Here is a 12,043-nt window from a genome sequence, read left to right on the forward strand (position 1 = left end):
ATATGTACGTAACTTAAAATATACAGACTTACACATAAATATATATGAGTATAATTGCTACTTGGTAATGTAGCTGAAGAAGCTACCAATAAATACTTAGCCAAAATACCCAATGGCGCCATAAGAGAAAGTTACGCTCTCGTGGAATTTGTCCATAATTTGGCTGAATCAAAATTGTAGTTTTGTGTTCATCGCATGGGGAAGAGGTCATGTACGCGGATTATAGAAAAATGGATAATGAACAAGATCGGTCGGTGATTTGAAGCCTGTGCTTCGAAAGGAAATCGTCCAGTGAAATGAAATAGCGCTCGAATGCGGTATACGAAAACTATCCTCTTTGGATGACAAAGAGCTACGCTCTGCTGTCCCAAAAGCGGCTACTAAAGAGGGTAACGTGATTCTCGATCTCGTATTGGCAGACCGCCATTACCGCTTGTGAATTTTTGATRAGCTACGTCCAAGTGTCCGAATAACGGCTACTAAAGAAAGTAACATGACCCTCGATTTTGTATTAGCAAACCGTGGTAGAGTCAGAGTCAGAGCTATCTCAAAAGATCGCACGAGTTATATTCTGCTTGAAAAGCGTGACAAATCTGATTTCGGACAACAAACCCAACCATGAAGTTACTCCATAACAGTATTTGTGTCGTTTAAGCGCAATCCAAAAGGGTTTCCATTAGTAATCGTCGATGAGGCCTGGATCGTCGTCCACACTTCAGAGACTAAGGAAAGTCGAAGCGGTAGATTTATTCGGCGCATCTGTTCGAAGAAGGCGAACATCGTCCTATCATTTGGAAGGGTAACGAACAAAGTTTTGGATTAAAACTGGCTCAAGTACACCGTGCAAAAGAATGCATTCATTTTTCCAAAATTTTCTCTTTTACAGTCTATTGACATATCGGACCACCCGCATATATAGCAGTACAAACATATAGAGTATTAAACTTCATATCTGTCGCTTTATTCCAACGCCATCGCCAGTCTGTCGCTCTGCTACACAATGTGGCGGTTTTTCACATCATAAACTTCGCGCATAATGGCATTTGGGCGCGTAAAATACGCGGCCAATTTCGGTAATTGTGGGTGGGTAAATACCGTTAGTATGTACATATAGCTACTTGATTTTCGATTCGCTTCGCTTCGGTTGAGCGGCTGTGGCGGCTTTGGCAGCGCCACTGCGGCACTTTGTTATTCAATTCAATTCAATTACTGAGTTGAAAGTACCGAAACATCGATGATTTTGCCATTGTTGGCTGTTGGAGGCTGCTGTTCGGCCGACAGTGTTGCCTGGTTGACTTTGTTGCTGCTTGCTCTTCAAAGCCCCAAATACTTTTTGGCAGTTCGCTTGGCATTCTCTGGGGTTGGTGTATGGCTCTGTTGCCGCAAGGTGTTTGAAAGTTTAACAGTTAGTGGTGTTGGTAATAAAATTGGGTTAAAAATTAAGTAATTGAGGTGGTTTGCATGTCGATGGTAAAGTGATGGAATTGCGTTGAATTTATTTATTTAAAAGAAGGCGGCATAGATGATTGATATGTAAAGCTGTCAGTTGTAGACAATTATCGCAGTAACACAGGAATAAAATCAAAACTTTCAAAAGTAGCTGGATGCATTCAAAATTAAGGAAATTAGGTGTCGTGTCATATGAATTGAAACTAAGAGAGTTTGCAAGACGATTCAGCATGTTCAAAATGCTGTTAGAACACTAAAAAATAAGTCGTTTTTACATCAGATATGTGAGGTAAAGCAGGTGAATCCTCGGTAATGCTAAATGACCTGCGACTTTTATGTCCTTCTAGAACTCCTATGGTCTATCGAACTCTGACCGACGCGGACCATTCTTGTGTTGACGTTTTTTGGAGTTGGTTGTAACTTGAGCTGGTATTGTGGCACCTTACTATGTAGAGGTGATACTTTACAAAACATAGACAGCTGCTTGGTTAATGTCAATGCTGGCTTCGTCTCTCTAAAACCCTGGCAGGACTCAGAGTACGTTCGCCTCGCGTTATCATTAAGTTGATTTGGTAGGAGCAGGTTGACATGACCTCCTTTTTGCGTTGGTCGGGTCTGACCGCAGTGCCGCATAAGGATGAATATCAAGACACGTCGTGGCCTCATCTCTGAAAAAACTTGGGAAGTATAATAAAGGACGTGGGAGGAAGTAGGCAATTGATCGCTTCGAAAGAGGCGAAGAGTCATGCGGTCGGTCAATACTGCGAATCGGCCCGTAAGATAGAGAGAGTTGGTAGAAATCTGTCAATAGGAAGCAATAGCAGGATTTCGGCACGAAACGGAATCGCCAGCACCAGCAAAGAATTCTCAGTTATGATCATGAGGCGTTCCGATGCCCCGACAATTGCAAAGGGCTCCGAAAAAACATGTAACGGAAGCAAATAAACTGTAATCCGATAGTACTTTAGCAACGAAGATTTCAGAGCGCTAAGGCGGCAAGAAAGCTAGAACGGATCTGTCCACCATAAGCTGATTAAGTGTGCTAACGAACGGTCGGCATCACTGTGAGCTGTTGTCGCTCTAGTGTTGAATGGAACGGTTCTGAAAATAATTTTTGTAAGAATAGTGGATCAAATTGTCAATAGAACTGATCTTAGATACTGGAATGAAAGGGTAGTCGCCGAGACTGTGGCGTATTGTAAAATATATTATCAAAAATTATAAGATTATTATGAAGTTTGATGTAAAAGATCAATTGTGTTTTGAAAATATGTGGTGTATGCCCTTTGATAACGTTCATACGGCTTGACTAAAATGAAAGGAGTTTTTCTAACGATACAAACTTTTCAAGTTGTCTGGTTCTAAAGGACCTCTATAAGGAAATTCACAGGTAGCTGATGATCTAATAGCAAAGCTCCTATAAATTCTTAATATTTTTCTAAGTATTTTTCATACAGCTATGTTGGAACCACATATTTTGACCAGCCAGAAATGAGCCTCATCGCTGAAGCTGATTTTGGGTCATTTTGATCTTATAAGGATCTATGATTTTTCGTATATCTTCCATGATGAAATGACAAACTTTACTGAAGAGATATATTATATCAAAAGAGAGGAAAAAATATGGCGTCGTTTGCTGTCCCTGTCAGTCTACTTTTGTAGCGTTCCTATTGAAAAAATTTTTAATACGATGAAAGTGAAAGAAATTTTGTTGAAGTATTAAATTGGTCTAAAGTTGCTTAGACCATTAAGATGTTAATAAAAAAAGGAGATTTCGGAAATTTGATTTCCTTACCTAATAATGATGAAGACAATCTAGGGTTGAGTAAACGATTTCAATAAACACAAAAATCTGGTGATTACGGCCGAGTGTCTGTCTATCTTTGTGATGTCATGAAAACTTTGCCTTAAGTAACTTTTGCTAAACATCAAATGAAATGGCAGTTCAAGCACACACATTTGTACATACGTGATTCTGGACTATTTGTGTGAGTATTTATTTCTGTATTTGTGATTTTATACTCATAGTATGTGATCATCGGTTTAATATTACGCTCTGGAGTACATATTTAAAGGCATTCAAGCCAGTCGTAAAACCCGGAAATGCCTGCCCCTGGAAGTCTTCACTGCGCGATTACTAACTGCATTACTTTAGATTACCGTACATAGTATTACGACGAGGAGCGTTAGTGATGGCTTTTCATAATGTGTCATATGGACAGACAGTGGTCAGACACTTAATTCCGCATTTGAGACGTTAAATCGCAACAAAACATGCGTATAAACAATTGACAAATGGCATGGGGTGGTGGACTGGCAACAGCAACAACAACAACGGCAACACATGCAATCAGTAATAGTAAATTCGAACATACGTACACATGTATGGTATGCATGCATGTGTGTATGTATAACTCCCTTAATAGGGCGTATTAAAACAAACAGTAAATACTTCAAGTGACAACAAAAACAAACACTGAGCAAATAAATCGCAAAGCGCGACGAAGAAACACAAGAATTGTTTGGTTTAGTAACCAAATACCCAAAACTTTGATGGAGCGCGCATAGAAGTCGAACTCGGCTGCGAAATCTATGTGTGTATGTATATGTGTGTAGATAGTATGTCAAGCTAAGCGACGAAGCAACCTACTAAAGAGGCGAGCATACAATAATATTTATGTGGGGAAACCGACATGTGTGCAGGCGAAAGAAAAAGGGGGTTGGTCTAATATAAGCTCACGCGAGAACGATTCGATAAGTACCTAAAGTATAAGAAAAAACAAGAAATGTTTTGAAAAAAAAACGATAATGGATTCGAGCACAATTTTTCTTCACGTTATTTTTGTTGGAACGGCACAATTCTGCCGAGTTTACAGTACTTGACAGGATTAAAAATCAGTGTTCGTTCCGGTTACGTAGAACCGACTGTCGTCCGAACTGGTTTTTCTTGTGGTCGATATGCTTGATCCGACGAATTTTCAACTTCTTTAACTCGTCTGAAAAATATGTTGTCCGGGGGACTGCAGGGCCTGTGACGGTAATAATTTCTTCACTGAACTAAAGCTCTGTCCGGCGAGTGATTATATCAAGTTTGGGTACTTAAAGAGGTTGTATTGTACCAATTCTGAAGATTCGGTGGATAGGACAGCAGTTCGTAGCTGAGTTGAACCACGTTGACCATGGCGTGTAGGTGTGAACCGATACATTGTCATTGTGGGCAATGCCATTCTGCTTTATTCCTTCGAAAAAAATGCACTTTCCTGCAATTCGGTGTCGGAACTGTCCTGTCTAGGTAAATGATATAGACCAAACCTTGTGAACCTCAGAGAACGGTGGCCAACAGCTCTTGGGTTGATAGAACACTATTCACCTTCTTGGAAATATGTTTGTTGGCACAAATTCACTGTTTCTTGGTCTTTGGTGTGTATCTGTGGATCTGAGTTCTCTCGACTCTCTTAAAATGAGGATTCTGCTTAAATACCTTTAAAGACTGAGGTAAATTAGTCTCACTAATACTCTCACAGCTTTTCCTTTCCAATTTTCAGGTAGTATACTTATGACTGTTGCTTCCTCTTCAGTGGGAGGGATAGTTTTTTTTCTCACTTTAGCTCTACTTCAAACGGATGTTCTTTGTCTGCCCAGAGGATACTTGGTCTAAGACCGGAAGTCGTGAGTTGCTTTATATGTAAAAGAAGTGTCTGGCCACTCCCAAGTGAATGGCGCTCACAAAAATTTTCTCACTTGCGTGATTTTCTACACATGGCTCCATCCTGCCGCTTAGCTATTATATTTTCGGATTCTGCTTAAATGTAGAGTAGTCTCACGATTCCAATCCATAGTTTTTCTTTCCCAATTATTCATGCAGTGAAACCGATGAACGACGGGTCTTTTTCAGAAATCTAAAGCTGAATAACTCAACGGTCTACCAGTTCAAGACCGTGGGCTTTCCCCTCTTTTAGCGTTTTCGAAGAATCCAAACGTGGAAACCAAGCGTTATAGCACCAAAAATTTTAAAATTCGCGTACTCAAGGTCAAAACAAAAGTAGGGCCTTATTCGGCTGAGATTTTGTTAGCAAAACTCTTTTACGGTTAGGCTAAGTAGATACTTATCGAACCGCACTCGTACATGTGTATGTATTTATACAATTGGGTATCAGCAATGCTTTTCCAAGCATATTGGATACATTTCCTGCTTCAACCCAAACATTAACCGAATCAGTTGGGGCTAAACACTATGAGGTGGGTGGGGGATTTTGCCAGTAACTCGGATGGGTGTTGGAATATTGCCTCGTAATTTACTCAACAACTGGACGCCGTGCATGCCGTTGGGTGCCGCAAACAGTGGTTTGTTTATTTGCTACCTTCTTTCAATGGCGTGCAGCGATGGACAACTGAATTGTCGCAAATATCTAGAGCTGAAGAATCAAGCATTCACTTGTTTGGCAGATGGGCTTTAGACTACATATAACTACATATATATATATACATATGTATGTATGTTCGTTAGTGCTTTGGCATGTGTGCTGGAATGTTGTTGGAGAGTAATGTCCGTTTCAGGAAATTAAGTTGCCACATCAGCTTTGCGCGCACACTGCCACATAACATTTACTTCCTTATATTGCTTCTAATGCATTCGCTGGGGTACACAACCGACCGCCACACTGACTGACTGACTGACTGAATGTCGGTTGACCATTATTGGCTATAATGTGAATGCATGGTTGGCTCATAAGTACTTTATCCATTGCAAGCAAATATATATTTATATTTCTTCGAGCATGTATTCTCTTGTAAACGTGGAAATTTGCTGATGCTTTAGTTCCTAAACTACTTTCTTGACAATTTTAAAAGAAGCTGAGCTCATCAATGCGCTTAAACATTATTATATTCCAGCATACGAAAGAAAGAAGTGTTGTAAGCTTCCATCGTCTCAAGAATTGTGTTATTTGTTCCATTTATGAGACAAATAATGGCAATTGATCAAAAAAGTTATACAAAAAGAAAGATTATAGCTGGCAGACTTTAAATCCAAATTCCAGAGGTCAAGTGTGTGAGCAAAACTAAAATTCTAACCGTTAGCGGGAGATTAACGATAATTGCAATTAGAATGTCATGAGATGAGATGACAGAACATTTGTAGAGATAGATACTTTAACTAGCCTTACTTATGAATTAATTAACCGGCCTTCGGACCATTTTCTAAACACTGACTAGCTGCCATCTGCCAGTTAAGTTCTGTTTAAAAATTCTCTGCCGAAAGAAGTAGTTTTGGCTAAGCTATCTAAAACTTTACTTACAGATGCATGCCAACCAGACATTCTAGTAAAAACAGATTCTTTAATAAAATAATGGGTCTTGGTTAAGTTACCCAGAACTTAACTGACAGACGGTTGTAAACCAGATTATTGTAATATAACTTTGAACTGAACAGTGTGATAACTGCAAGTATGAGCTACCAAGAATTTATCAAGAAGGAAGTGTTAAGACGTTTCCACCTCGCTTTTCCATAAAGTTTCTGCAGCTGGCATCCGGTAACATTCTCGACGTGGACGCCTATAATGCAGTTGTCTCATAGAACCCTCACTATTAGGGAGAAGCTGGTGTTATTGAATGCGACGAATTTACTTGATCTCTTGCTGTAGACTGCGCAAGAACCGATGGACCCAAGCTCCCGCGAAACCTAGCCAGTAGAGCACGCATGAAGAGTGGATCACAGGGCCCTTCCCATTCTGCTGATAGCAGGGCTTAGGTGCATTTACCTGTCATTTCGATGTGGCTTGGCACCCGTACTAGTCCTATCACAAAGTGACTGGATGCCATTGATAACGATAACGGTTAGTGAGCTTAAGGCTGAAATAGCCGCCCTGATATCAGATTGGATCAGGGTCTCTGAAGAATTTTTGTAACTCAGCTATCAGATTGGATACACATTTCTTTGAAGGAGGTGCACTTCGGAGTAGTAAGTCTAAGTAATCAATCCTTTAATGGCAGCACCTTCGGCTTGTAAAATAATACAGTAGTCAGAAAGTGTAAAGCTGAAGTTAATAAGAGATTTCCTGACAATGACCTGGTAAACACCTCCACTAATATTCCCTCCATTAACCCAACTGTAAAGAAGCTCACAATTCCTTCGCAGGTATGTGGGCAGAGAAAATATCGCTAGAATTTGGTTTGGAGACTCCATAATCCAATAGATCCAGTATTAAAGCAAACCATGCGAGGATTTTGTAATGTGCAGACACATTTTCATTTAGAGATCCATATTCGCCGATCATGTTAGGGACTTTCGTAATTCGTATATTTTTTTAGAGTCTCCGACGTTTCCTTTTGGGTGTTATAAATAGTGAGACAGACTTAACATACCCTGTTCAGGGTATAAAAATACCAAAATTTATTTAGTCAAAAAAATAATAATAAATAAGAACTAAATTAAAATTGAGAAAGTTAAAAATAATAATTAAAAGACTTGGACTTAAAATATTTATAATTAGAAACAGAAATTTTGAAATTTTTTTTGACTCATTTTAATTTCTCTCCTGAACTAACTTATTTTACTACTGGGTAAGCAAACAACAGAAATGTAATGAATCTGCGAAGGAAAGTGTGTCTCTGTGTGTGTGTGTTTTTTTATTCTCACTTTAATTCAATTCGAACTTCGGCACGTTATCAACGAGTTCTATGCAGACTTGAGATGCCGTCGTCAGTTATTTACGTAAGTATGTATGGTCGAAGTTGTTATCTGTCCGTTATACGCCATTGTTCGTCGTTCATCGCCTTCGCTGTCAGCCGCATTGACACTTTGACGACGGCGGCGCCTATAAGCGCGCTTCGTTAGCAATTGTATGGGTTCTAATGCGAAGTTCGCTCGCCAGTTGACCGTTTAGCCTTTTATATTTATTTTGTGTGTACTTTCCTTCATTAACTGTTATTTTGCTTTGTTATTATTATTTGTTTTGTTTTTGCATTATTTTGCTTTAGCACTATAACGAACAAATGCTACGGTACTCACATTATTAAATCTTTCCTGCAAGTGGGAAAGCGCTTCTTCTAGTTCGACAATCCGATTTTCCAGTACCTCCTGCGAAGAGAGCAGAAAAGAGAGAGAAAGAGAGAGTGCCAGAGATAGCAAAACAATAAACGATGAGTTTACATGGAATTTTGTTACACAAATTATATTAATGTTTACATTTTATGTTATGTAAATTTTTTTAAATTAATTTTTTATTTTTACTGTGAACTTGACCGAATGTGTGTTTGTTTGCACCAATCTGTGTTGCTTTTGTTGTTGTTGTGAGTGACACCGAATTATACACAAAATTAAGATTATAACTAATGTATGTATGTATATGTGTATATATGTATGTATGTATGTGTCTATGAGTATGTTGAATGTAGTGTAAAATTAACGGTTGAGTGCAAATGCCTCCATGGACCATGACCGTGGTGAGGTTATGTACATACAAAAACGACAGATGCGGAAGCGTGATATGGATTGTTTTCTGAGACCATGAGGAAGAAGCGGCTACAAAATACTGGTACGACAACTTTTAGAGGATTTTTTTTTTACTTATAGTACTTTTTTTATGTATGTAAGAAGGAAGGTTCTAATGATAAAGCTACTGGTTCTACAGAAATTTACAGAGGTCCAACTCCAATTTCGTTATAACAATCAGTTTTTCTTATTCGACTTTGATATTATCAGATAGTTTAGAGAGAAGATCAGAATATATATTATATCACAGTTCTATGAATATAGTGGGGCGCTCAAAATACATATTCGGAAAATTTTTTCTTGATTATCAATTAATATTTTGAAATTATTTAAAAATACAGATTACAATTTAGGACCTATGGATATACCATACCTACTTTTAATAATATAAACACATTTTCATGTGTCTTCACGTGTCTAGGGGTGACAGAACAAAGTAAAGTTAAAAGTTGTGTGACCCAATAGGAGATCTGTTGTTCCCGGATTGTAAAGGATTTTTTCATAGGAACGCTACAAAAGTAGACCGATAGAGACAGCAAACGACGTCAAATTTTTTTCGCTTTTTTGACATTTCTCTTCGGTAAGGTTTGCCATTGTAACATGGAAAGATATACGATCCAACAACGTGCCAGTGAGACAAAGAAGTGAGTACAGAGAATATGGCTGTCGCTAGCCCATCAATTGTAGAAGTCTCAAATCAGTCTCTCCCAGGTTGTTCTCCAGCATTGGGCATCTCTGTGAGGTCGTCGTATGTGCGTGAATTGGCTGAGCAACAACTTGAAAATGATACAGAATTTCATTGAAAAACCATTTTAAGCGATTAGGCTTATTTCTGACTGAACGGTTTAATAAATAGGCAAATTATGCGTTATAGGTCAGGCAGCAATGCCCACATACTCCATGATGACAACCGAATATTTTTGGTCTGTTTTGGATGATATGGACTTGGAAATATGTGGTTCCACACAGCGAATGTAACAATCGATTCATTGAAAACCAAGTTTGGTGAACGTGTTACTTTTTTAAACTGTTTCCTGTGTGACTACGTGTGAAATTGCACCAGTATCGGCCGATTTATGCTTGAAAACCGTCAAAATTTGAGTTCAGCGTCTTGTGTTCCCATGGTAAACCTAAGAACTTTGGGAAAACACCTACTCATATATTCTGAGACACTAAAATTTTGACAGATTTTTCAGGCTGAATAATATTCAACGCAAATCCAAATATTGGACAAAGACTAAAAAAGTGAAATTTCTCTTAATATCATATAACAATGTAATATTCGTAGAGATAGTTGTTTATAAAGTAAAAATATCTAAAGATGGTAAACGCCAAAGTTTTTGTAGGGAAACAGATTATTCTTTCTTGCTTGACTTTACCTATAATATTTTGTACATTAATAAAAGGACTCAGCAAAGCCTTGGAGGACTATAATTTCATTTACAGCTGAGTTAATATGTTAAAGAAGCAAAAAAGTGGGGCCATGTGATGTTTGAATTGATAGAGATAGCAATAGCTAGAAATAAAAGTTCAGAAATAGTCAGTGCTTGCTTGTACCGACGAGTTCAATCCTGGCGATTGCGAAAGATTGCGAAAAAGTATATCTATAAAAGGCGTTCCAAAGTAAACAGGACTATTTGTATCTAGCGCCCCCTGGTGGCGTCATCTATAATTCGACTGGTACGTTAGAATCTGCTCTTCATTAATTTCATCGATTGGAAGTGAAGTTATTGCATTTTAAGTGACAGTATGTTTGTGTTATCGGTGCGAAAATGAGCTTCGAACAAAGAGCCAACATCAAAACTGTGCGTAAATTCATCAAAAATCAGCCGAAATCATCATTGAAATTCAAGAAAATTTAATTGAATATCTCTAAGACATCGATTACGAAAGCTGTATGCACGGCTTGTTCCACACAAATTGACTGACGGCCAAAAATTGCTCGGAATCCAGCATTCAAAGGACGTCATTGTGACCAAAAATCAAATTTTAACCATTAGCCACTCCCTTTATTCCCCTGATATGGCACCGTGCGACTTCTTCCTTTTCGGAAAAATGCATTTATCCATGAAGGGAAAGCCTTACAGACGTAGAGGCCATTCAAAATGCTTGCACCGGCATACTGGCGGCCATACCGGCCAACGAGCTAAAACACTCGTTCGACATGCATTTGGATCGTAAAAAAAGCTGTATTGAAGCAGAAGGAGGCTATTTTGAATAAAGTAAATTGCACCTTGTACTATTTCAAAAGTAATGGTTTAAAACTAAAAAAGTAAACTTTAACAATTCTTATACGAGACTTTAGCTATAAGAATTGTATAGTTTTTGGGCAGCCAAGCAGCAATTAAGACTATCTGTAACAGGCCACAGCGAGAATTTTAGCAAGTAACTCGGGTTATATTATGTGCACCCAGTCTTATAGGAATATGGGGAACAAGAAAGCAGCGGAGTCGACGCGGTCGGGGGCAGTTATGAGCATAATTCCCCTAAGCTGCCTCAGACCATCCAGTTCTTTCAAGCGTTGCTTTAAGCAAGGATCAAAAATTTATTTTCAGTCCCTTGATGGTGAACAGGCCAAAAAGCTGCTAAGCTGCTAAACTGCTAAGCAAAAAGAAACTTAGTAATATAATAGGGATCATCACAGTGAAATTACCCTTAATCGCCTATCTTTAGAATATTGAAAAAGTGGATACGGTGGTATTTATTGTTTTTAAGTTTTTAAAAACTTTTTACAAAAGTTTGTCACGAAGTTTTATATTCGCGAATTAGTTTCTCAGTTTTCAAGATATCGAACTGAAACTTTATACATCCTTTTTCTCGAAGAAGCTGATTACATGTAGCACCGCTATCGGCCTATTATAGCAAATAGCTGTCATATAAACTGATCTCATCAAAATCAAATTTTTGTGTGGAAAACTTTTTCATTTCACAAGATAACTTCATGAAATAAGAAATGTTTTTTTTGACAAAGTTAGCGCAACAGTCTGCGAACATGTTGCGCCGATCGAATTAATGTAGCGTATAAACATATAGCTGACGTTCAAACTGACCGACCAAAATCAAGATACATTTTGTACCCTTTTATGCCATAAAAATGCACTT

At 38.3% G+C, this 12,043-nt stretch overlaps 1 protein-coding gene across 2 annotated transcripts in view; it reads right to left on the bottom strand.

The window, feature by feature from the left end:
• LOC108968813 overlaps nucleotides 1–12,043 on the bottom strand; it is a 156,146-nt gene that overhangs the window by 38,152 nt on the left and 105,951 nt on the right. Inside the window, exon 4 of one of the 2 annotated variants that reach the window (XM_018933081.1) lies at nucleotides 8,459–8,527. The exons of the other annotated variant lie outside the window; for it this stretch is intronic. Coding sequence (XP_018788626.1) covers nucleotides 8,459–8,527 — 69 coding nt within the window. The remainder of the gene's footprint in view (nucleotides 1–8,458; nucleotides 8,528–12,043) is intronic. 2 annotated transcript variants of the gene reach the window in all.

This window comes from Bactrocera latifrons, unplaced genomic scaffold (assembly GCF_001853355.1).
Source record: "Bactrocera latifrons isolate USDA-ARS-PBARC rearing strain unplaced genomic scaffold, ASM185335v1 scaffold_23, whole genome shotgun sequence".
NCBI classification, from domain to species: domain Eukaryota; kingdom Metazoa; phylum Arthropoda; class Insecta; order Diptera; family Tephritidae; genus Bactrocera; species Bactrocera latifrons.